This window comes from Ranitomeya imitator, chromosome 8, assembly GCF_032444005.1.
Source record: "Ranitomeya imitator isolate aRanImi1 chromosome 8, aRanImi1.pri, whole genome shotgun sequence".
NCBI lineage: Eukaryota > Metazoa > Chordata > Amphibia > Anura > Dendrobatidae > Ranitomeya > Ranitomeya imitator.
Window position 1 is genome coordinate 115846876 of NC_091289.1, and position 27408 is coordinate 115874283.

Genomic DNA, 27408 nt, shown 5'->3' on the forward strand with positions numbered 1-27408 from the left:
CAATGCCACGCCGCATTGATGCACTAATTGATGCAAAAGGAGCTCAGACCAATTATTAAGTGCTTTTACTGAACATACATTTCAGTAGGCCAACATTTCGGATTTTACAATAATTTTTCAAGCTGGTGTTATAAAGTATTCTAATTTACTGAGATAATAAGTTTTGGGTTTTCATTGGCTGTAAGCCATAATCATCAACATTAACAGAAATAAACACTTGAAATAGATCACTCTGTTTGTAATGACTCCGTATAATATAGGAATTTCCCTTTTTTTTATTGAAAAACTGAAATAAATTAACTTTTTAATGATATTCTAATTTTGTGAGAAGCACCTGTAGATAGATTGCTAAATCAGAGGTAACTTTAACTTATCCTTTTTTTCAATTGTATTATCTCGTATAATCTGTAGCCATCTTACTGGTTTACGTCTCGTTTTTTTGCTAGAATTAATGAAAAATTTACCTTTTATATGGTTAGAGAGTAGACACCTGTTGCTGATAGATTAAAGGAATACTTTCAAGTTTTGAAATGTATGTCTTATCGATGGACTGAGGAAAACTTTCTGATCACTTTGGACTCTGACCAATGAGACTCCCAGCAATCCCAAGAACCGGGGCTTTGTTTTGGTCAATCATGCACACTGCCACTGTATTCATTCTAATGGGAGTGCAGAAGACCACCCGAGTGCAGGACTTGGCACTTCTCCAACACTCCTATTAAGAGTGAACAGAGCAGCTAACCTCATGGTCGACCACCACTCCTTGCACACGGAGCTCTTCAGAACCCCAAATCCCAGGATTGCTTTGGTCCCCAGCAATTTTATGTATACATAAAACTTGAGAATGCCCCTTTAATGAAAATGATCTGAAACACCTCTGGCCTCCATGCCCTTTAAAGCATTGTCAAATGCAGAAATAAATTTCACAGAAAATGCTTCAAAACTGCATAATACAATAAGAATGGATAAATAGATATGAATGACAACTATGATAAATCTGTTTTCAAAGTGTGGGGTTCTGCACAGTGATGTTAATTAGTGGGGATCTGGGTCCTGAGACCCCAACTGAACAGTAAAAAGAAGACTCTGAAGTGTGTTGTGCTCCTGCATGGTCTGTTTACAAAGAATGGTGTATGGGTTTAAGGGCTCACTCCGACGAGTGTATAAATCGGATGAGTGCTATCCAATTAAAAATCAGAATGCATTCAACCCAATATTATACTATGGGGCAGTACAGATCTGTGAATATTTTCTCATTCTGATTCGGTATGAGACAATTGCAGCATGCTGCAAGTACATCCATGCAAGTCTGCGGAAGCATGCATTTATACGGTACAAGTCAGTGGACACCGAAAATGGAAGAGATGGAAAAATCCTCCACACATGTGCTGCTATTCTATCATGCAAGATAATCGGAGCACAGTACACTGACACTAGTGTAACGGTGGTGGGAGCTAATGATTGCTCCCTGACACTCAAGGGTTAAATGGATTTGCATTTTTAAAGATATGATACCCACTGTTGCTGCAGTTGAGTGGGTCAGGGTTAACTGTACAGTGTGTTCCAAATTATTATGCAAATTGGATTTAAGTGTCATAAAGATTTAATTGTTTTGTTTTTCAAATAAACTCGTGGATGGTATTGTGTCTCAGGGCTCAATGGATCACTGAAATCAATCTTAAACACGTGATAATTCGTTTTCCAGGCGATTCTAATTAAAGGAAAACTACTTAAAAATGATGTTTCACATTATTAAGCAGGCCACAGGTTTCAAGCAACATGGGATCTCTCTGCTGAAAAGCGTTAAATAGTGCAATACCTTGGACAAGGTATGAAAACATTAGATATTTCACGAAAACTTAAGAGTGATCATCATACTGTGAAGAGATTTGAGACTGAAACAGAGCACAAACAGAGTTCATGCAGATAAAGACATAATGAGGAAGGTTTCTGCCAGACAAGTTCATTGGATTAAGAGAGCAGCTGCCAAAATACCATTACAAAGCAGCAAACAGTTATTTGAAGCTGCTGGTGCCTCTGGAGTCCCTCCAACCTCAAGGTGTAGGATCCTTCAAAGGCTTGCTGTGGTACATAAACCTATGCGGCCACCCCTAAGCAGTGTTCACAAGCAGAAATAGTTGCAGTGGGCCCAGACATATATGAAGACTAATTTTCAAACAGTCTTGTTTACTGATGAGTGTCGAGCAACCCTGGATGGTCCAGATAGATGGAGTAGTGGATGGTTGGTGGATGGCCACCATGTCCCAAAAGGCTGCGACGTCAGCAAGGAGGTGGAGGAGTCATGTTTTGGGCCAGAATCATGGGGAAACAGCTGGTAGGGCCCTTTAAAATTCCTGGAGGTGTGAAAATGACCTCTGCAAAGTATATAGTGTTTCTGACGTGAATTCAGGAGCAAAATCATCTTCATGCATGACAACGCACCATCTCGTGCTGCATAGTCATTGGCTGCTATGGGCATAAAAGGAGATAAACTCATGGTGTGGCCACCATCTTCCCCTGATCTCAACCCTATAGAGAACCTTTCGAGTATCATCAAGCAAAAGAACAATGAGGGTGGGAGGCAGTTCACATCAAAACAGCAGCTCTGGAAGGCTATTCTGACTTCATGCAAAGAAATACAAGTAGAAACTCTCCGAAAACTCACAAGTTCAATGGATGCAAGAATTGTGGAGGTGATATCAAAGAAGGCGTCCTATGTTCACATGTAACTTGGCCTGTTAGGATGTTTTGGAGTTAAATAGCTTTTTTGTTCAGTGAATGCGACCTCCTAATGCTGCAAATTCCATAAATGAGCATTTTCAGTTCTTTAAAATATATCAAATGTTTAGAAATTCTACTGTGCCTAATAATTTGGAACAGCACATTTTGAGTTTTTATTAATTTTGGAGATTATACTGTTATCATTGGGAGGTTTCTTCAATAAAATTTGATGTATACTCAACGGGTGATGACTATTATTAGACTGACTGTCATTTGCACCGACCATTTAGGAAAATCCGAGAAAAATATCATTTGCATAATAATTTGGAACATGGTGTAGTGGCCAGCCCAGTTTGGGAGGGGGAACTGAGTGTTAGTGGCAAGTGCAGGAAGAGACAAGGGGAGTCTGTGTGAGGGCAGCAGTGAGTAACATAGCAGGTCTGAGGCTGCTAGGAAGAGACAGCATGAGCTTAATACTCGGGTCAGAGGATTGTCACAAATACCCTTCCATGTGATTCCGTGTAATGGCCTGGCACAACCTCAAGATGCACATCGGGGGCCTGAGGCACGCTTAGCTTGTGAAGTTACAGGGAAAAATGGACTCAAACTACATGGAGTGGAAGGTATTTCAATCAAAATATACTGCTAGAATTGAGGAAGAATCCCTAGGGCTAGGAAAGCCAGAGAGCGGGATATGCCACCTATACCTAGAACCAGGGCTGAAGTTGTGCACTGTTTCTGTTGGAGAGAAGACAATCCTTTGGGCCTTATCCTCTACATCTTCCGGCAAATACTGAGTATACTGCCATTCACACAGTAAAAGTTTGGTCTTTATAAATTTTGTGTCCCCTGGATTGATTGCTGTTCTGGTTCCAGGAGAAGGATTCCTGGAGTCAGAATAGGCCTGCAGGCCAGAAGCAAGTGGAAAACACCACATACTCAGCAGTATACCAGGGCTGGGACACACCTTGTCTGTAGGATGCCAGAGCAAGTGGGGACCAAAGTTCACCCACAACTAGATTGCTTGGGCACCTTACACTAGGCTCACATGCTGACAGAGTTTGAGCCGATTGTGTTTTGCATAATTGGCCCAATTCTCCAGCACAAGAGAACATATGCTCTTGTGACCCTGGCCCAATAATAAGGCTAGGGTCATATTGCGTTAGGGCAGTCCATTTAGCGCATAGCGCTACGGATTGCGCTAACGCAATGTCCCAAAAGGAATCGCGTTTGCCGATCCCGCTAGCGCAGATGCCCGATCTGCGATAGCGAGGAACGGACTGCGAACACGGCAAGCAGTGTTCGCGGTCCGTCACTCAAATGATGGCACATCGCTAGCGCACGCCCAATGTGGGCGTGCGTTAGTGATGCGCTCGCCATTACAAACAATAGCGGCGTTAACGGACTACGTTACACCGCGTTATGCTGCGGTGTAACGTAGTCCGTTAAACGGGTTCACATAACGTAATGTGAACCTAGCCTAAATCTATTGGTCCATACATTCTATCTGTCTAAAGACAAGTAGACTTACTATTAAGCCCATACTCCACTTTCTGTGCGGAGCTCATGCAGGAGCTGTAGATTTTAGAATGATATTTTGACTGATTGACAAGGGTATCAGGACTGCTGTATATAAAAATTAAGTGTGTGAATCAACCTGTATATTGTTTTGTTGTTAAGGCAGGTTCACATCTTGTACATTATCTGCTCTATATCAGACATATATATGTATTTATCAAAATTTCCTATAATACTAAATGGCATAAAACTGTGCCAAACCTTTCTTAAAAAGTATTGAGTTGTACACAACTCATCTACGTTTTAAGTGGTTAAAGCATGGAGTGGGCACATATACAGTGGGGCAAAAAAGTATTTAGTCAGTCAGCAATAGTGCAAGTTCCACCACTTAAAAAGATGAGAGGCGTCTGTAATTTACATCATAGGTAGACCTCAACTATGGGAGACAAACTGAGAAAAAAAAATCCAGAAAATCACATTGTCTGTTTTTTTAACATTTTATTTGCATATTATGGTGGAAAATAAGTATTTGGTCAGAAACAAAATTTCATCTCAATACTTTGTAATATATCCTTTGTTGGCAATGACAGAGGTCAAACGTTTTCTGTAAGTCTTCACAAGGTTGCCACACACTGTTGTTGGTATGTTGGCCCATTCCTCCATGCAGATCTCCTCTAGAGCAGTGATGTTTTTGGCTTTTCGCTTGGCAACACGGACTTTCAACTCCCTCCAAAGGTTTTCTATAGGGTTGAGATCTGGAGACTGGCTAGGCCACTCCTGGACCTTGAAATGCTTCTTACGAAGCCACTCCTTCGTTGCCCTGGCGGTGTGCTTTGGATCATTGTCATGTTGAAAGACCCAGCCACGTTTCATCTTCAATGCACTTGCTGATGGAAGGAGGTTTGCACTCAAAATCTCACGATACATGGCCCCATTCATTCTTTCATGTACCCAGATCAGTCGTCCTGGCCCCTTTGCAGAGAAACAGCCCCAAAGCATGATGTTTCCACCACCATGCTTTACAGTAGGTATGGTGTTTGATGGATGCAACTCAGTATTCTTTTTCCTCCAAACACGACAAGTTGTGTTTCTACCAAACAGTTCCAGTTTGGTTTCATCAGACCATAGGACATTCTCCCAAAACTCCTCTGGATCATCCAAATGCTCTCTAGCAAACTTCAGATGGGCCCAGACATGTACTGACTTAAGCAGTGGGACACGTCTGGCACTGCAGGATCTGAGTCCATGGTGGCATAGTGTGTTACTTATGGTAGGCCTTGTTACATTGGTCCCAGCTCTCTGCAGTTCATTCACTAGGTCCCCCCGCGTGGTTCTGGGATTTTTGCTCACCGTTCTTGTGATCATTCTGACCCTACGGGGTGGGATTTTGCGTGGAGCCCCAGATCGAGGGAGATTATCAGTGGTCTTGTATGTCTTCCATTTTCTAATTATTGCTCCCACTGTTGATTTTTTCACTCCAAGCTGGTTGGCTATTGCAGATTCAGTCTTCCCAGCCTGGTGCAGGGCTACAATTTTGTTTCTGGTGTCCTTTGACAGCTCTTTGGTCTTCACCATAGTGGAGTTTGGAGTCAGACTGTTTGAGGGTGTGCACAGGTGTCTTTTTATACTGATAACAAGTTTAAACAGGTGCCATTACTACAGGTAATGAGTGGAGGAAAGAGGAGACTCTTAAAGAAGAAGTTACAGGTCTGTGAGAGCCTGAAATCTTGATTGTTTGTTTCTGACCAAATACTTATTTTCCACCATAATATGCAAATAAAATGTTAAAAAAACAGACAATGTGATTTTCTGGATTTTTTTTTCTCAGTTTGTCTCCCATAGTTGAGGTCTACCTATGATGTAAATTACAGACACCTCTCATCTTTTTAAGTGGTGGAACTTGCACTATTGCTGACTGACTAAATACTTTTTTGCCCCACTGTATATACATTTCTGTATTTGTATCAGTCTGCAAATCAAATAGTGCAATATATATTTTTGCAGAATAGTGTCATCTCTTACACATTTTAATACCCTATAGAGTAGAATTTTCTTCTGAATGTTTAGGTCAGAAAATCACGTATATGTTATAATAGCAGCACTATGGTATAAATTTAACAAAATCTCACCCTACATTGCTAAGGCTAAGTTCACACTTGTGTGTGGCTGGTCTGCAGACGGCTGCGTATATCCTCCCTTAAGCTCCGCCTACGCTCCGCCTACTTCCACATGCATCCTGTGTCATCCTGTGCACCTATCTTTAATACACAGGGACATGCGTTGTATGTGGATGCATGCGGATGCAGTGTTTTGAAAAGTTCCTGCCGACCGCACGAGAACGCAACTTTTTGCGTTCCCGTGCAGTCAGCGGGGACGTCAAAACGCTGCATCAGCATACAACGCATGTCCCTGCATACCCAATGTTAAAGATAGGTACGCAGGACGCATGCGCAAGTAGGCAAAGCAAAGGCGGAGCTTAAGGGAGGACTTACGCAGCCAACTGCAGACCAGCCACACGGAAGTGTGAACTTAGCCTAAGAAAATCCATCACGTAAACTGACCCAGAATGAAAACTGCATTGAATCCACATTTTTGCCACAAAGTCTGCAGTTAACTTTTTAAAGTTTGTTGCAGATTTTGCTGCAGATTTGTACATACCTTTAAGACTAACAATTCACCAAATCATCTTTCTGCACACATCTGCCTCCACAAATATAACAGTATGTGCATATTCTTTTCATTTTGCCAACATATGGATGTGATTAGTCTTACTGTATTTCCATATAATATGAATACTCTAGCATAACACAAATTGTTTGCTTTAATTGATTTTCTCTGTATCATTATGAAATACCTGATATAACAATGTATCTAACATGCTGATGCTGAATACTCTTCCAGCAGCAAATGGAAGGCGAAACATGAATGCCAGATTAGATCCACGTTCTCTCTCCTTCTGAAAAAAAGGAAGGAAGTTAAAAAAAATTTGGCTTTGAAATTGGATTAATCAAATTAATGCATGTTTCTTTCTTTTATTACATCTTGTATTGTATAGCATTACTTGTCAAGCTCTGACATCATCTCACCAGTGTGGAAGTTTTCATTGAAGTGATCATGCCTCACACAGTCCTTTCTGTGGCTGTGTAGCGTGGTATGGGGTGGTAGCCATGGACAAGGCACTCATGCTTCACACCCCGGCATGCTAAATAAAAATGGGAGTCTTGGTTGAGTGAGTGGACTTTGGCTGTGGCGGTGATATGCTCTTGCAGACCGCATGGTGTCATTGTATTTGGCCAGCCTGGACCAGATGTTGCAGAGTTTAAGGAGAGAGGCCATAGTTCATAAAAAAGTACTTTATGCAGTTATTAGCCCTCTGTGTCTGTACTGTTACATACTTAGGCAGTTAACTGGTTCATGCAGCTTTACATGAACACCCGAGCCTTACACTATGGCTGGTCCGAATAACTAAAGCAATTGTTACCATCCACCTCTCGTGTCTCCCCTTTTCCTCATAGTTTGTAAGCTTGTGAGCAGGGCCCTCATTCCTCTTGGTATCTATTTTGAACTGTGATTTCTGTTATGCTGTAATGTCTATTGTCTGTACAAGTCCCCTCTATAATTTGTAAAGCGCTGCGGAATGTGTTGGCGCTATATAAATAAAATTATTGTTATTATTATTATTACTTTTACTGAACAATAACTTTTGGGGAACTATGTACAGCAGATAGTAAGCATTCATCTTCATGGATACTACATGTTACAACATGGAACATTATCACACACTTCTTCCTCCCTTCCCCAGAGTCACGCTCACTTTCCACTTCTCTTAGCTCTTCTGCCCCAGCACAGCCCAGCACACTATATCAGGAGTCTCCTCTACAATAATGGCACTAAAGTCTAGAGAGCAAGAGTCCTATACTTCCATCCACAGTTCCATGTCCATCCCCCTTGGGAGAGTTTTCTATGCCAATATGGCTACTCCTTGGCTTGGTGTCTTAATTATACCACTGGAACACAACCCAAACAGTCCATTCACTCCTTTTCCATCCCGTTACCTGACTGACAGACACCTCCATACTGTCCCGCTAGACTCCTGCCCCAGGCCCTGGTACTTCTTACATTCCTCTTTTTCACTCTGTACCAACTCTGGACTTTTACTTCTCTGTAGGATCTTATTATCAACTTGGTCATCTCTTTCTTGCCAAAGAACACCCACTACTTGCGGTACTGCCAACTGGTCAGACCTAAGGTCTGCTACTGCTGCAGGCTCCTCCTTATCTGACATTCTACCTGGAAATTCTCTGTTGTGCCCTCATTTAGCTGTTCCTCTTGGGCTGGTCCCACTATAAGCTCTGTTTCTTCATGTAGTCAACCTAGTGCTGGACAGAACATAACCTCATCACATAGCAATCTAGATTGTTAAACACACAAACATCATAACGCATTATAGCAATACATATGTTCTCAAGGGGAACGTGGGCAACATCACCACCTCTTTACAGCTGTAGCAATATTTATTTTAGCAACATATGTAACTTTTTTTGTACTTCTGTCCTGTCATTTGATTCCGAATGCAAAAAAATAATGTGACAGATATGTTTAATTTTAGAATGATTGTCCACTAGAGATGATGAGGCCCAGACTTGATCTTGGTCTATATAGTGGAGCCCATGCATTTTCTTGGCCTGTCAGATGAAGTCCTAGTAGAGAAAGTTTGGGAAGCACTAAAGTAAAGATAATAGATTCTAAATTTGGTTGCAGCACTCGCTGTCACCAGGGAAAATAATATGTTCTGCTAAATTATCTGATAAAGCAATATAGATTCAATTATTCAATTATTATTTATCATCTACAGAAGATCTTGCTTAAATATACAAATGCCAGAGAGAGGAGGAAGGAGATTGATAACTTAACATATTACGAATTATATTTGCAGCTTCCAGACTGCATGTCACAGTTTATGCATCAGTTGTAGACCCACAAAGCCATAATGACAAAATTAGCATCACATGATTGTCAATTAGTCACATTGTGCGACTTGTCTGAGACTTGCTGTCATGCAATCACAATTGATGTCTAGATTAAACCTCAGCATCCATAAGGAGATGATGACTTGTTTCATATGGATTCCCTAATTGCTGTCTCTGAAATAGTCTTGAATTGGCAAAGTATTGGTACAAATTGCTGATAAGATAAAAAAAATGGAGCAGGAGTAATAGTGGATTTGGACTAAGTACAATAAAGAGTGAATAAATTTAAAAAAAATGGTCAGGAGCAAGGTCAAAATTTCAGAGCTATAGGTCAAAGATAGAAGCGGAATCAAAACTAAGAAGTCAGAGATGGAAAGAGACTGAGATAATGTGATTGTTAGTGCTGTTCCTGGTGTCAGAAATGTGCACACTGAGGTTTTTTTAGAAGATTTCTTAAGTGAGACCACTTAAAAAATACCTAAAAATTGCTTAAAGAGTACTGGTTATCATTACGATTATACATGTTAAAGTAAAGGTGTAGCCACAATGGCACTGTTTTATAAATTTAATATATAGCTTCAAGGAAGAAATCTGGTTGTTGTTTAATCAGCATTTTAAGTTTGGGTTTGGTAAGCATTAGATGCATGGGGAGGACTGTTGGTAGGGTCTACTGCATCTCCATGGCCTCTGGTGTATGTATCTTCATTTTGTTTTAAAGTTTGTGTCTGTGTGGGTGTTGCTTTTGCAGATTGATCTCATGGTGGACTTTAGTAGGTTGGCTCCAAGGGCGGTGCATGTGTGGATTGACCTCCCAGCAACATTCAATAACGTGGGGCCAGTTGAGCTCTCACCTCATCATTAGAGTTGAGCGAATTTTGCAATATTTGGTTCTGATTATGATCACTGGCGAATATTGTATGTGCAATATTCGCCGAACGCCATTGGAGTCATTTGGAGTAGAAATGAGCAAATAAGTTTGGAAACGACGATCAAACATAAATTTGGCACAAAGAGGGTACTAATATGGTATGAATATGGCAAATTCAGATTTGATGATAGTTTCCGAACATATTCGCTCAACTCTACTCATCATTGAGCCAAGATGTAAAATTTGCTCCTGCACCAACACAACACCATTTTACTGAAGATTGACAGATGGTCTATCTGCATAAGAACTGCCTGCAGCAAGGATGGTGCAGGTGGAAGAACAAGAGCCAAAGATCCTTCCCACATTTTGTCACGAGTGTGTGACGCAAGGATGGGAGATCTGGAGGTAGAAAATCACTGCATATTGTGAATCGCAGACCTGCCATTAAGCATGTGTTTGGATGCCATATTAAATTCATTTGGTTTCCTTTGATGCTGAAGAGGTTATCAACCCTTTTTATGCTGGTCAGACTCATGCAGCTCCATTTCAGCTGCTTCTGATCTGGTCTTTAATTCTTCTAATAAAACCTAGCCAGACCCTCTATGTCTTGCCAGTGAAAGCTCTACTTCCTTGATATTAGGAGATGCTGTGCTGAATAGGAGTTCATTGTTATAATTGAAGATTTGTCTTCCGGTGCTGATTGCTTAAGCTAATTATTTTGGAGAGTAGTTGTTGGAAAGGTGTTCTGTTGTACATGTGTGTTTATCTCCTGGTCCCTGTTCCCATTTATTTTATTCCTCCCTGTCCCTATCCTCCCTCCTACTGATGGCTGTGGCTTTTTTATTATAGAAGGTTTCTGTTATGCCTCTTTTGTCTTGCTCACATTTCATTTCTATTCCAGGCTCCATGGGAAGGGAAAGAATGGGGATTAACAGTAGCATAGTGAAGTTGGAGACTCCAACCTCTCTACCAACAAGAATACCCCTGTCACAGGGATAGCTAAGGTACCAATTCCAGGGACAGTTTGAGGCTCCACTCCCCTACCTAAGACGGTCACAGCATGACAATTTCACTGGCCTCACATTTTGTATCTTGGTATGGAACCTATTCGAGTCTATGCTAAACAATTGCAGGGCCTGTCACCTGAAGTGTCAGACCTGCAATCTAGGGTTTCTCAGCAGCAGATCGTTGATCTGGTGGGCAGTCAGGCTGAACAGGAACCTAAGGTGACCAGATAGGTTTTCTGGGGAACAAAATAACTTTATGGTGTTCCATGAAGCCTGTAAGTAGTATTTTAGGCTTCATCCTCATTCATCTGGGTGCAAGATACAACGGGTTTGGATTGTTATTTCTCTGTTTCTGTGAGATCCTCAATCCTGGGCCTTTCACTTTCATTAGACTCACTGTCTCTCCGGTCAATTGATGCTTTTTTTTGAAGTTTTAGGCCTCATGTATGATGATCCTGACTGTGTCTCCCTCGCTGAGTCTAAGCTTCATAAGTTCCAGCAGGTAGACCAGCCAGCAGAGGTATTCTGCTCAGAATTTCGTAGATGGGCCACTGACACCTGGTGGAACTATCCTGCTCTTAGAAGTTAGTTTTGTCAATGAGTGTCTGAAAGACTAAAAGATGCACTGGCACTTTACAAGACTCCTGAGTCATTGGAGGGTGCCATGGCTATGGCCATAAGCATTGATAGATGCCTTAGGGGTAGACCTGTTGAAACTCAGTCTGCCATTGTACTCCCTAACACCTAGGTTCTCCCTGTGTGCTCTGAAGAACCAATGCAGTTAGGAGGGTCTTCCCCTCAGTATGAGTCTGTTGTGATTTGCCACAAATTAGGGTTGTGTTTTTTCTGTGGTCAAAAGAGGCATTTCATTGGGTCTGTCCTTCTTTACCATTCGCATAAAAAGCCGTTGAAAAACTTCTACCCTCAGGTTGTATGGAGGATAACAGCTTGGGTGTATATATCGCCACCAAATGTGTATCTCAGATTTTCTTACCCACAGAAGTGGTTACTGGTATGAAAACTGAGAAAATATCCATTCTCCTGGATAGTGGGGCGTGAGCCAATATGGTGGATGCTCGGTTCGCATGGGACCTTCGTCTTTCATGAAATACTTTGGTGAAACTCGTCCCCATACTTGTAATTTACTCTCCGCTAGTGTTGAGCATTCCGATACCACAAGTATCGGGTATCGGCCGACATTTGCTGTATCGGAATTCCGATACCACGTTCCAATACTTTCAATATATCGGATACTGGAATCGGAAGTTCCTATAATTCAAACAGCCAGAATTCAGCCAATGAGGAATGATTAGAAGTGTGGGCACATCCTGTTCTGCATGGTAGGCATGTAACTACTGGCATGGCTGTGATTGGCTGCTGAAATGATGTCATGATGCACTATAAAAGTCGCTGCCGCCATTTTGGGTTCACTCTGCTGTGAATTCAGTTAGGGGCAGGACGCTGTGTTCTGACTGAGGGCCTGTTTAGAGATAGCAATTTGCTTCATTGTGCTTTACCCAGGCTAATTTAGCAACCGCTGTGTTTTTGCCTTGCAGCGCTCTTCACAGGTGTCTGCAAGGTGTCTGTGTGAGAGCAGCTCACTCTGTAGTCTGGTCTGCAGCCACCGCTGGTTGTAGTCAGCTCAGTGTGCATCACTGCCTCATACTGTTCCATTGTCCGTTTTTCAATTAGTGCTGCCAGCTGCACATTTGTTCAAATTTATCCTCTTAGTGGCTTCCCATCCGTATACAGCTAGATTGTGGGAAAACACTATAGGATTGCATAGAGGAGCTTGGGCTAAACCTCTATGCCTTTAATGTCTCCTCCACCTCCCCAATACATCCTACATTATTCTTAGTTGTTTTCCTTCATGTAGAATTAACCTATAAGGAAAGAAAGCGTTTATTTTAATTCCGATATTTTGGTCCCATTGACTTGCATTTGTATCGGGTATCGGTATCAGCGATATCCGATGTTTTTCAAATATCGGCAGACACAATCCGATACCGATACTTATGGATATCGGAAGATATCGCTCAACACTACTCTCCGCCTGTCAGTCAGGGAAATTTTATACAAGTAGTGCATGGTGTGAACCTGTGCATAAGGGCTCTTCACAGGGATATCCTTTCTTGTTTTATCTTCGAAAGTCTCTCTACTCCTATTGTGTGAAGTTTCTCTCATTGACTAAGCATAATCCGGTCATGAATTGGCAGGCCCAAAAGATTATTACGTGGAGTTATTTTTGCAAAACTATTGCCTAGGTGCTACTATCTCTAGTTTCTCCACTAAAATCATTCCATCTTTCCTGTCCGATTTTGAGGAAGTGTTCTCTGAAAAGGGGTTTCAAAAACTGCCTCCTTATCATGTGTATGACTGTCCTGGGATTAAGAAGGTCAAAGTGGATGCTTTGTCTGAGAGTTCACATGGGGTTGGAGTACTCATGATGCTGTACCTATTTTACAAGAAGAGTTGGTCATCTCTGCAGTGTGTTCTGAACTGGAGGGTGAGGTACTGAAGGCACTGGCTCAGGTGTCCATCACCGAGATCAGGAAGCTTCATAGGATTCCTTCTGATGTGGTGTCAGATCGGGAAGACACAATTTGTAAGCAAATTTTGGATTTTGTCGTGTGCTCATTTAGGTATGCATATATTCTTTTCTTCAGCTTTCTATCCTCAAACTAATGTCCAGACGGAATGCCTAAACCAAAGTTTGGAGTCTTACCTCAGATATTTTGTGTTTCATAACAAGGAGGATTGGTCTTCTTCTCTGCCACTGGCTGAGTTTGCATTAAACAATTGTTGTAGTGATTCCACTAGTAAGTTGCCATTTTTTGGTGCATATGATTACCATCCACAATTCTGTACCTTCAATAAAAATGAGTCTTCGGGGGTTCCTGGGGAGGAACACGCTCTCATCTATGTTCAAAGGAGTTAAGGATAATTTAAAGATCATGGGGGACAAATACAAACATATAGCTATAAGAAGAGATTGTCAGGTCCGGACCTAGGAGTGAATGTTTTTGTAAGACTATCCACCAAAATATTAAACTGAAAGATCCAATTTGGAAATTAGGTCCTAGGTTTATTGGTCCTTAAAAGGTGGTCACCGTAATCAACCTTGAAGCTTTTCGTCTCAAGCATCCACCGCCTCTCAAGATCCATAATGTTTTTCACAGTTCTTTGCTCAAAGAATTTGTGGCACATGTGGAACGATCACCTTTACTGCCGCCACCAGTTATTTTTAATGGCAATTTAGAATTTCAGGAAGTAAATATCATTGATTCCATATGGTTGACTACTCTGAACAATACCTGGTACATTGGAAAGATATGGTCTGAAGGAGAGGATATGGATCGCCCCCAGATACAGGGCCACAAGTCACTCAGTACCGGTCCTTTCTGCTCGGTTATGCGGTTGTCACGGTGGCTGGACCCGGTCGTGACCCTGCTAAGGGGCGTCCAATAAAGGTGATAGTACAGTCTGTCAGGGGTTCGTGACGCCACCTGTGGTGTTCGGTCAGGGTGACCGATGCTGCGGTGGGGTCCGCTGGGGTGATGGAATGGCAGCTGGATGGTATACCTTCCCACAGGTGAAGCATGTCCCCAGGGCTTCCCAGTAAGGTAGATGGCGATAATGTGAGGTGCAGGCAATAACGAGGACATACGGTTGCAGTCTCTTTACCTCTTTACTGAAGGCTTCAATATCCTCAGTCCAGAGCACGTTCAACCGGGCTATCAGAGACCGGCCGGTCCGATGGGCACATCCAGAGTTTCCTTCACAGATGGAAATCGTTGCCTACCAATAGCGCCTGTGTGTTGTAGTCCTACCCTGCTGAGCATTCGGAATAGTCCTCACAACTGCTGCTCTCGTTCGTTCATTCTCTACAGCTTTCTTTCTCTCTCTCGTTCTTTGGTTCCAGATGTTACTAGATTCTAACGTCCCCCAGATATGTTATGGCTAGGACGCCACCCATTTGACGGGTAGGCTTGGAGGTCTTCCGGGACCCTAGAGACGCCCCTCTCCCAATGTTGCCCCCTATGTCTTCGTAGGTGTAGAAGGTAGACAGCCAACCTATGATTAACTGTCCAGCGGAATTTGAAGTAAGGCCTGAAGTCAGTTTTTCCTACGGTGATCCGGCCACCGACTACACGCCTCATTAAGATGTTGCCTCTCGCTCTTGGCACGACTCTTACTGGCTCTCCTTTGTGCTGATCTCGTTTACACTGTTCCACAATATCCTTCCCTTCGTGTCTCTCTCCTGGATACCGCCGCAGGGTGTGCAGGTGCGGTTCCGTTACGTTCTGTTCTGTTCGCTAGGCACCTGCCAGGTTCCCACGCCTGACAGGGACCCCCCTGTGCCTTCTCCCTGCAACACCCCCTGCCACAGGATGTTGCCTGGTTCCAACCCAGTCAGCTTCTGACTAACTTCCTCCCCAGCCCCTAGTTTTACCAGTGTGAGGAGTGGCCCAGTAAATAAAGCCTTTTTCTCCCCCTAGTGGCCGGAGTGTGAAGTGTAATGTGTTCTGGTGATACCTCGTCAGGAGAACTCCTTAGTGCCATCAGACATACCGCTGCTCCCCTTAGCGGCAGAGCGCCATACTGCAACGACCAGGTCTCTGGGGCGCTGCACTCCCCCCCGGTTAAATCCAGTACTCCTGGACTGGGAAGAAGAACAACAATATAATGCAGTGAAAGACATACAACATTTTTGAATGCTGAGAACAAGTAAATAGAAAAGGTGCTTCCCTTTATGGGAGGTAAGGACACTTGAACGTTACAAACAAAAAGAAAAGTTAAATATTTTTAAATAACATTTTTGACTATGAATAATTCTCAGTACCCAGCCGGGTATTCTACTAAGTGCAAACTTTGAGTAATAAGTTAACCTTTCCTTTAAGGGCGTATAAGCTGAACCCACTAAAGGCTTACTATAACATACTATAATAACAATTCAACTTTCTTTCCGTTCCAACTTCCCCAATGCAGGACCGCCTAGCTCCTTGGCTGGGCCTACTGTCATTGTACCGACCATCTTTCTACATCTCTCAGGAGGACTCTCTCTCTAACCCCTACGGGTTCACTTCCAAACTTTCCTGTCCTCAATCTTTGTCAACATTATTAAACTATCTAAATTTTTCAACATTATTAACGTTTCAACCTTTATCAAAGTAATCATCAAACATTCCCTTTAAGAGGGACCCAAGTCTCTGGTGCAGATTCTCTTTCAGCAAGCAAGTTCACAGCAAGCAAGTCCTTCTGCATCATGTCTTCGCAAAGTCTTCTTTGGCTTATAAAACCAGTAGGGAGCACCTTTAAGAAGGTGCAAACTATTTACAAAGCAGTTCTGGATCATTCACCGTCCATGATCTGGCAGTCTTTTAAACAGTGATGAACTTGTGCAAACGTAGAATAGAAATAGAAAACATTAGGGATCCCGGGTAAACAAAGGGATCCCTAGGAGTTAACCCTGGACAGGTTTAAAGTAGCAGCAACAGTAGGAAATAGTTAACTATGTACATCTCGGTTCTCCGAGGTTTATTTCTATAATAGGTTGCAAGGCATCCATCGGTAATGAACACTTCCCGGCCGTGGAAGCTCTGTTTCCGTGTTCTCGCCTGACACGGTGTCAGTGTCGTGGGTTCGTCTCTCAGGTGCGACCAGGTCACCCGGTGTCTGGATCCGAATGTCAGCCTTGGTTGCAAGTTCAGTAGCGGCGATAATGCACACTGTGGTGATAGGGGTGGAGTTCGTCAAATCAGGGTTAGTCGTAGTTGGGGCAGCAGGTAGCGTCATCACCGGCTCGCATCGGTAGACAATTCGAGCGCACCACCCTTGTGCACTCCGATGGCGGGTGTACATCACCTGGTCCCCTCTATGTAACAGCTGTCCGTCACCTCGATCGCGGCGCGGCTCTTTCACATTGTAGCTAGCAAAGAAGATTTCCGTCGGTAGCCCCGGTTCCTGTATATAGCCCCAACCTCACTTCGGGTGAAAGGCTAACACAGTTCCCCGCTTTACCGGACTTCCCTTATTGCGTCCTGTCTTTGGTCCTTGTACTTTCGGTGGGTCACTTTGTTCTGTCTCTTTTCGGTCTTTCCAGTGTAAAATCAGGCATTGTTTATATTGTTCCCAGGTGAGCGCAGCGATGCTGAGGCCCTCCTGTCTGGTCCCGTCTGGCTCTACCCTCGGGTTATCCCATTGGAAGATCACCCCCTCAGAGCTTACGCACAGTGGTGTCCCCATAGTTGTCGGTAGCGGAGGCACCAGCTTCTCCATGGTGCCGGGGGCTATAACCACCAGTTTGGGGGCAGGGAATCGGTCACCGTCAGGATGGAGGGCGGTTGCGGGAGCCGGATCGGTCAGGAGGGCAGGGGCGTTTTCCATACCTCCGCCTGATGTGGTTCCACCGATGCCGATCGGTTCCGTTGATGAGGACACTGGAGTTGACTGCGGCTCGAACTGCGGTTCTCCCAACGTGGTGGCTCCCGGTCTCCATAGCGTCGCATCGGCTGGCTCCGTGCTCGGGATAGGCTGACTCGGCTCCTCCGCCTGCGACCCCAATAAGTCCGAGTCTTCCAGCCGTGGAAAATTCGAGTCCGGGTCCACCTCCAGCTGACAGGGACAAGCCAGGATTACTCCTTCGTCGTTCAGGTACCCGTTGGTCGTCATCCCCTCTCCGAGATCTGCAATAGCACTCACACGCTGCTCCTCCATTTCCTTGGGGTGGAGCTCCTCCTTGTCTTGGTTCACGTCGTTGCAAATCAGCGGGGCAGATTGTCCTCCCGCAACAGCAATCGGAGGGGGCGGTCGGCACTTCTGGCGCCACTTTGGTAGTCTCCTCCCATGGCACGCCCTTCTTCTTCCCCTGCGCTCCTCGTGGTGCTGCAATGGCGGCAGTTTCGGCGGGAACCTTGCGGCAAATTGCAATACACAGTCCTTGTAATAAATCACAGTCCAACACGTTTCAATCACAGTTCCAAGGCACACATGACCCAATTTTTCAGGCTTAAGTGCGATCCTGTTCGTGACGCCAAGTTGGATCGCCCCCAGACACATGGCCACAAGTCACTCGGTACCGGTCCTTTCTGCTCGGTTATGCGGTTGTCACGGTGGCTGGACCCGGTCGTGACCCTGCTAAGGGGAGTCCAATAAAAGTGATAGTACAGTCTGTCAGGGGTTCGTGACGCCACCTGTGGTGTTCGGTCAGGGTGACTGACGCTGCGGTGGGGCCCGCTGGGGTGATGGAATGGCAGCTGGATGGTATACCTTCCCACAGGTGAAGTATGTCCCCAGGGCTTCCCAGTAAGGTACATGGCGATGGTGTGAGGTGCAGGCAAAAACGAGGACACAAGGTTGCAGTCTCTTTACCTCTTTACTGAAGGCTTCAATATCCTCAGTCCAGAGCACGTTCAACCGGGCTATCAGAGACCGGCCAGTCCGATGGGCACATCCAGAGTTTCCTTCGCAGATAGAAATCGTTGCCTACCAATAGCGCCTGTGTGTTGAATTCCTACCTTGCTGAGCATTCGGAATAGTCCTCACAACTGCTGCTCTCGTTCGTTCGTTCTCTACAGCTCTCTTTCTGTCTCTCGTTCTTTGGTTCCAGATGTTACTAGTTTCTAACGTCCCCCAGATATGTTATGGCTAGGACGCCACCCATTTGACGGGAAGGCTTGGAGGTCTTCCGGGACCCTAGAGATGCCCCTCTCCCAATGTTGCCCCCTATGTCTTCGTAGGTGTAGAAGGTAGACAGCCAACCTATGATTAACTGTCCAGCGGAATTTGAAGTAAGGCCTGAAGTCAGTTACTCCTACGGTGATCCGGCCACCGACTACGTGCCTCAGTAAGATGTTGCCTCTCGCTCTCGGCACGACTCTTACTGGCTCTCCTTTGTGCTGATCTCGTTTACACTGTTCCACAATATCCTTCCCTTCGTGTCTCTCTCCTGGATACCGCCGCAGGGTGTGCAGGTGGGGTTCCGTTACGTTCTGTTCTGTTCGCTAGGCACCTGCCAGGTTCCCACGCCTGACAGGGACCCCCCTGTGCCTTCTCCCTGCAACACCCCCTGCCACAGGATGTTGCCTGGTTCCAACCCAGTCAGCTTCTGACTAACTTCCTCCCCAGCCCCTAGTTTTACCAGTGTGAGGAGTGGCCCAATAAATAAAGCCTTTTTCTCCCCCTAGTGGCCGGAGTGTGAAGTGTAATGTGTTCTGGTGATACCTGGTCAGGAGAACTCCTTAGTGCCATCAGACGTACCGCTGCTCCCCTTAGCGGCAGAGCGCCATACTGCAACGACCAGGTCTCTGGGGCGCTGCAGATATGGGTGCCTCATCTGAGGTTATTGCTGGTAGGTTGATATGGTCCTTTCATTTGGCCAATCTGGGGACCCCTCGTAGAAGGAGGGTACTGTCACGAGTGTGTCATGACAACCAGGGAGATCTGGAGGTAGAAGATTACTGCTTATTTTGAATCTCATATTTCGTTTAGCCTGTGTGTTTGGAACGCATTAAATATATTTGGTTTTATTTACTGCTGAAGTGGTTAACAATCCATTCTATGCTGGTCAGAAACATGCAGCTCTATTTCGGTTGTTTCTGATCTGGTCGTTAACACTTCATATAAAACCCGGCCAGACCCTCTTTGTCTTGACAGTAAAAGCTCTGTTTTCCTGCTTTTAGGAGATGCTGTGCTTAATAGGAGTTTGTTGCTGCTATTGGAGATTTGTCTTCCGATGCTTTGTGCTTAAGCTAATGATTTTGGAGAGTAGTTGTTGTAGAGGTGTTCTGTTGTACATGTGTGTTTATCTGCTGGTGTCACGGGGGTATTGGGTAGACTAATGCTGATTACGTGGGCCCCTGCGATATCCCTCACAGTAGGGAAAACCCTGTCTGTCCCTCTCCCAGAATTTACACTGATGGTGTGCTTGTCTGGGCCGCTAGGCCTGACCCTGACTCCTGTTTCAGCCCTATGCTGAAACCTCCACCCGCTACCCAGTAATAAGACCACACACCAACCTACAAAGAAAGTACAGACAGGGAAAACTAAAAACACACCTAGCCCCAGACACACAGGAAAACACTATAATGTGCACAGGGCAAAAATAAACACAAATATAGGAAGAAGAAATATGACAAAGGATAATACACCACCAGATACGATACTTCAACTCCTAGACCACCACTCCAGACCGAGATCACCAGGCACAAGACACAAGCTATAATCGGCGACGCCCAAAGTCCAGAATGACTATTTAAAGGCCACAGGCGTGACCCAGCCTCCAATCAGATTACCAGTCAGATTAACCCTGGATAACCGGGATAAAATCTAGCCGGCGCCAATGAGCGTATAGTGGACAAATGTGGAATTACCGCTGTCTGTCGGACGCCCTAGTGTGAACAGCGTCCGACATGACAGTACCTCGCCTTCTACGAGGGACCCCAGGGCCCTCATGACTTATAGGACCCAGCTTGTCCGGATGGCTGCGGTGAAACATACTGACCAGCATGGTCAGCATGTATGTACGAAGCTGGTACCCAAGACCTCTCCTCTGGCCCATAACCACGCCAGTGTACCAGGTAATGTAATGTGCGGTGCACTATACGAGAGTCAACCACCTTGGAGACTTCAAACTCCAAATTGCCATCCACCAAGACTGGAGGTGGCATCGGCGCCGCATCCACGGGACCCACCACCTTCTTTAACAGAGAACTGTGAAACATGTTGTGTATTTTATATACCGTAGGAAGTTCCAATCGGTAGGCTACCGGGTTAATGATGGCAGCGACCCTATTTGGACCAATAAACCTTGGACCCAATTTCAGGGATGGTACTTTGAGCTTTATGTTTTTTGTGGACAACCACACCCAATCACCCACACTCAGGTCTGGACCTGGCACACGTCTACTGTCAGCCACTCATTTGTACCTAGCACCCACGCTCAGCTAGCGCTGTTTCACTCTCCTCTAAACAGATGACAGTTGTGCTCCTAGCTGGTCCTCCTTAGGAACGCCAGCAGAGCCACCCTGACGCAGAGTTCAAAATTGAGGATGCTACCCATAAACACAAAAGAACGGGGACTCCCCAGATGATTCCTGGCGGTGATTGTTAATGGCAAACTCAGCCAAAGGAAGGAACGTCGACCATTCCTCCTGGTTGTCAGAAACAAAGCAGCGTAAGTACTGCTCCAAATTCTGATTCATATGCTCGGTCTGACCATTTGACTGAGGATGAAATGCCGAATAATGAAACAACTTAATCCCCAGTCGTGAGCAAAAAGCTTTCCAAAACTTTGCCACAAACTGAGTACCCCTATCAGACACTATGTCAGACGGGACCCCGGGAAGTCTGACCACCTCCTGCACAAATACCTGAGCCAGAGTCTTTGCGTTAGGTAACGAAGGCAAGGACACAAAATGCGACATCTTTGAGAACCGATCAACAACCACCAAGATGACCGTGTTCCCAGCAGAGGAAGGTAGGTCTGTAATAAAATCCATGGAGATCTCCATCCATGTTCTACTGGGTATCCCTAGAGGATGTAATGAGCCAGCAGGACGGGAGCGAGGCGTCTTAGCCCTAGCACACGAGGTACATGCTGATAAGTGCGAGACCACGTCCTGATGGATTTTGGGCCACCAAAACTGACGCGACACCAACTCCAAGGTACCCCTAACCGCTGGATGCCCAGCCAGAACCGCATCATGATTCTCACCCAACACCTTTAGGCGAAGATGAAGCGGTACAAATGATTTGTTAATGGGAAGCTCTGGTGGTACTTCCTCTTGAGCCTCGGCAATCTCCGCCTCAACCTCTGTCATGAGAGCTGAGACCACTACACCCTTTTAGATGATGGGTACCGGATCTTCCCGAGGTTCTCCCCCCGGAAAACACCTGGATAAAGCATCTGCCTTAGTGTTCTTAGACCCCGGACGGTACGTGACAAAAAAGTTGAAACGCGTAAAAAACAATGCCCAGCGAGCCTGCCTGGGGGACAGACGCTTGGCTGACTCTAAATAAAGCAGATTTTTATGGTCAGTGATAACTGTAACCTGGTGGACCGCCCCCTCCAAGAAGTGTTGCCACTCCTCAAAAGCCAACTTGATAGCCAACAACTCCCTGTTGCCGATATCGTAGTTACGTTCGGCGGACGACAGCTTCTTGGAAAAGTAGGCGCATGGACGCAACTCGCCCAAGGATGAGCCTTGTGACAGCACCGCCCCAACTCCAACCTCAGACACATCGACCTCCATGGTAAATGGTTTTGATACGTCCGGTTGCACCAGAATTGGGGTCGAAGCAAAACTGTTCTTCAGAAATTCGAATGCGCGCACAGCAGCTTCCGGCCAGGCGGAGAAATTGGTACCCTTTTTCGTCATGTCAGTAAGCGGCTTAGCAATAGTAGAAAAATCTTTGATAAATTTTCTATAATAGTTCGAAAATCCAAGGAGCCGCTGGAGTGCTTTTAGGTTATCAGGCCGTTCCCAATGCAGCACCGCTTGCGCCTTAGCGGCGTCCATTTTAAACCCTGAAGCAGACACAATATAACCCAAGAAAGGCAACTCCTGAACCGAAAAAAGACATTTCTCAAGTTTTGCATAGAGTTTATTTTCTCTGAGTAGCTGTAACACCTCCCTCACATGCTCTAAATGAGTATCACGGTCGCATGAATAAGTGAGAATGTCATCTAGGTACACAATAACGAATTTCCCCAGTACATGCGAGAACACATAATTTATAAAATGTTGGAATACAGCAGGCGCGTTTGTCAACCCAAATGGCATCACCAAATTTTCAAAATGACCATCAGGAGTATTAAAAGCCGTCTTCCACTCATCACCTTGATGGACTCTTATGAGGTTGTGCGCCCCCCTGAGGTCAAGCTTGGAAAACCACTTAGCACCAGCCACCTGGTTGAACAAATCAGGTATCAGTGGCATAGGATATGGATCACGAACCGTAATCTGGTTTAACTCCCTAAAATCCAGACACGGGAGTAGTCCACCATCTTTCTTCTTAACGAAGAAGAACCCCACTGCCACCGGCGAGGATGAAGGCCTGATGTGCCCTTTGCTCAGACTCGCAGCAATGTAGTCCTTTAGGGCTTGCCTCTCAGGACCAGAGATGTTAAACATCCTTGCTGTCGGCAACTTGGCCCCTGGTTTAAACCTAATAGTACAGTCATAGGGTCGATGTGGTGGCAATTCAGAGCAACCCTTCTCAGAAAACACATCTGCGAAATCCAGCAGTGACTCAGGAATGCTGGAAGTCACAGCAGGCACACATGTGGCCAGGCAATTCTCCTGGCAAAATCCGCTCCACTGAATTATATCCTGAGTTTTCCAGTCAATCATCGGGTTGTGCATAGACAACCATGGAAAACCCAGAACCATTTGTGCACCCTACATGTAACTTGCTCAGAATGTAGGACCCCAATGTGGAGTTTAACCTCAGCCACAAACTCAGTAATCTCCCCCTGTGGGAGTGGAGTAGCATTGATGGTTACCACTCGGATAGGGTGAGGCAGTTTATCGTCCGCGAACTATGCGCGCAATCTCCGCATCAATGAGATTAGTGGCCGACCCACTATCCACAAAACCAGTGATTGCCAGCTGTCTGCCAGCGACCGTAACTCTGGCAGGGAGCATACATTGAGAGACCCCCATGGAGGATATGCATAAGCTCAGATTGGCCTCCTCCACACCCTCTGAGCTTAGAAGTTTTCTGCCATTGTGCTTTTCTTAGAAAACAGAGGACAAGCATTTACATAATGCCCTTTTTTACCACAGCAAAAACAGGCTCCCTGCTTCCTGAGTGAGGAGGCAAGATGATGTGACACCCCTGTGATTTGCATAGGCTCCATGGGCTCACCTGCAGCAACCACACGTGCACCTACGCCCACCCCCATAGGTGGCGTCTCTTGCGCCCCCTGACGCAAACGGTGATCAATGCGGACAACAATACTCATGGCAGACTCTAGAGAAGCAGGACTCTCATACATAGGGACAGCTTGTTTAACCCTTCTCAAAACCCCATGTACAAATTGACTCCGCAGCGCAGGGTCATTCCATTGCGTGTCCACCGCCCAGCGGCAAAATTCAGAACAGTAATCCTCCGCCATTCACTCCCCCTGGCGGAGAGCGCGTATTTTAGACTCTGCTAGAGCCAGTCTGTCAGGATCATCATATATGAGTCCAAGAGCAGAAAAAAAAATCTGCGCTGAGTTAAATGCAGCTGAATCAGATGGTAATGAAAACGCCCATGCTTGGGGGTCTCCGTTCAGTAATGACAATACCAGGCCCACACGCTGAGCCTCATTACCTGAGGAAACCGGGTGCATACGAAAATATAATTTGCAAGCATCACGAAAAACAACAAATTTACTGCGTTCCCCAGCAAACCTCTCAGGTAAAGGGATCTTTGGCTCTGCGACTCTACCTGCAGTTTCATCTTGCACATTAGATAATACCAGACCTTGTTGCTGAACTGCCCCCTTCAACTCAGTGAGGCTTTACAGAGTTTTTGCTATGTCTCTGTTCCAAACACTGCTTGAAAAACTGTGTAAACTGACCTGCGGTGCATTTTTCAAAATATGCAGCATGTCAATTTCTCTTGCAAGTATGCTGAGTAGTGTTGAGCATTCCGATACCGCAAGTATCGGGTATCGGCCGATACTTGCGGTATCGGAATTCCGATACCGAGATCCGATACTTTTGTGGTATCGGGTATCGGTATCGGATCAATAGGGATGTGTAAAATAAAGAATTAAAATAAAAAATATTGATATGCTCACCTCTCCGGCGGCCCCTGGACATCACGCTGGTAACCGGCCGGCTTCTTTGTTTAAAATGAGCGCCTTCAGGACCTGCGAATGACGTCGCGGGTTCTGATTGGTCGCGTGCCGCTCATGTGACCGGCACGCGACCAATCAGAAGCCGCGACGTCATTCTCATTCACAAAACTCCTAATTCTCGGAATTAAGGACCTGCGAATGACGTCGCGGCTTCTGATTGGTCGCGTGCCGGTCACATGGGCGGCACGCGACCAATCAGAACCCGCGACGTCATTCGCAGGTCCTGAAGGCGCTCATTTTAAACAAAGAAGCCGGCCGGTTACCAGCGTGATGTCCAGGGGCCGCCGGAGAGGTGAGCATATCAATATTTTTTATTTTAATTCTTTATTTTACACATCCCTATGGATCCTAGGGCCTGAAGGAGAGTTTCCTCTCCTTCAGACCCTGGGAACCATGAGAATACCTTCCGATACTTGATGTCCCATTGACTTGTATTGGTATCGGATATCGGTATCGGCAATATCCGATATTTTTCGGGTATCGGCCGATACTATCCGATACCGATACTTTCAACTATCGGACGGTATCGCTCAACACTAATGCTGAGTTTTCTGTGTGGAATTTTCCAATAGACTTGCATTAGATGAGGAAGTTCCACAAGTTAAAAGTACGCATGTGTTAATAGTGCATATCTGCCTTGGAAATGTTTAAAAAATGCATGTATTGAGCACATGAGTAAGTCAAATGCTGCAACATCATAAAGTCACCAAAAGCTCATCTTAGGAAGATAGCCCTGAAGTATGATATCCCTTAGAGTATGGGTAAGTTCTCTAATGAGTTTTTTGGAGCAGGTCATCTTGAAAACAAGTACCGTATATACTCGAGTATAAGCCGAGATTTTCAGCCCAAATTTTTGGGCTGAAAGTGCCCCCCTCGGCTTATACTCGAGTCACGGTAGCGGTGGGGTCGGCGGGTGAGGGGGTGAGGGCGCTGAGGCATACTTACCTAGTCCCAGCGATCCTCGCGCTGTCCCTGCCGTCCCACGGGCTTCGGCGCTGCAGTTTCTTCCTCTCTTCAGCGGTCACGTGGGACCGCTCATTACAGAAATGAATAAGCGGCTCCACCTCCCATAGGGGCGGAGCCGCTTATTCATTTCTCTAATCAGCGGTGCCGGTGACCGCTGATAGAGAAAGAAGCTGCGGCACCGAAGACAGGAGGGGACAGCGCGAGGATCGCCAGGACTAGGTGAGTATAGCATATTCACCTGTACTCGTTCCAGCCGCCGGGCGCCGATCCATCTTCCCGGCGCCTCCATCTTCCCGGCGTCTCTGCTCTCTGACTGTTCAGGCAGAGGGCGCGATGATGCATATAGTGTGCGCGGCGCCCTCTGCCTGATCAGTCAGAGCAGAGACGCCGGGAAGATGGAGGCGCCGGAACGAGACGCCGGGAGCTGCAATCAAGGGAGGTGAGTATGTGTTTTTTTTTCTTTATTGCGGCAGCGGCGGCACAAATTTATGTGGAACATCTATGGGGCACAGTGAACGGTGCAGAGCACCGTATATGGCACAGCACAGCTATGGGGCACAGTGAACGGTGCAGAGCACCGTATATGGCACAGCACAGCTATGGGGCACAGTGAACGGTGCAGAGCACCGTATATGGCACAGCACAGCTATGGGGCACAGTGAACGGTGCAGAGCACCGTATATGGCACAGCACAGCTATGGGGCACAGTGAACGGTGCAGAGCACCGTATATGGCACAGCACAGCTATGGGGCACAGTGAACGGTGCAGAGCACCGTATATGGCACAGCACAGCTATGGGGCACAGTGAACGGTGCAGAGCACCGTATATGGCACAGCACAGCTATGGGGCACAGTGAACGGTGCAGAGCACCGTATATGGCACAGCACAGCTATGGGGCACAGTGAACGGTGCAGAGCACCGTATATGGCACAGCTATGGGGCACAGTGAACGGTGCAGAGCACCGTATATGGCACAGCACAGCTATGGGGCACAGTGAACGGTGCAGAGCACCGTATATGGCACAGCTATGGGGCACAGTGAACGGTGCAGAGCACCGTATATGGCACAGCTATGGGGCACAGTGAACGGTGCAGAGCACCGTATATGGCACATCTATGGGGCACAATGAACGGTGCAGAGCACCGTATATGGCACAGCTAGGGGGCACAATGAACGGTGCAGAGCACTATATGGTTCACACCTATGGGGAAATATGAACGGTGCAGAGCACTATATGGCACAGCTATGGGGAAATAATGATCTATTTTTATTTTTGAAATTCACCGGTAAATGCTGCATTTCCACCCTAGGCTTATACTCGAGTCAATAAGTTTTCCCAGTTTTTTGTGGCAAAATTAGGGGGGTCGGCTTATACTCGGGTCGGCTTATACTCGAGTATATACGGTACTTGAAAAATCACTTTAAAAAACCATTCAAATAATCAATCTTCTTTCTGAGTGTGCTTTTTTTCACTTCAGGTTTTGAAAAATGCCTGAGAGCAAA

General features: G+C 45.7%; 1 protein-coding gene across 1 annotated transcript in view; it reads right to left on the minus strand.

Moving 5' to 3' along the window:
* Nucleotides 1–27408, minus strand: part of KCNT2 (potassium sodium-activated channel subfamily T member 2) — a 1033274-nt gene that overhangs the window by 135235 nt on the left and 870631 nt on the right. Inside the window, exon 23 of the mRNA XM_069737282.1 lies at nt 7094–7195. Within this exon, the coding sequence (XP_069593383.1) occupies nt 7094–7195 (102 nt within the window). The remainder of the gene's footprint in view (nt 1–7093; nt 7196–27408) is intronic.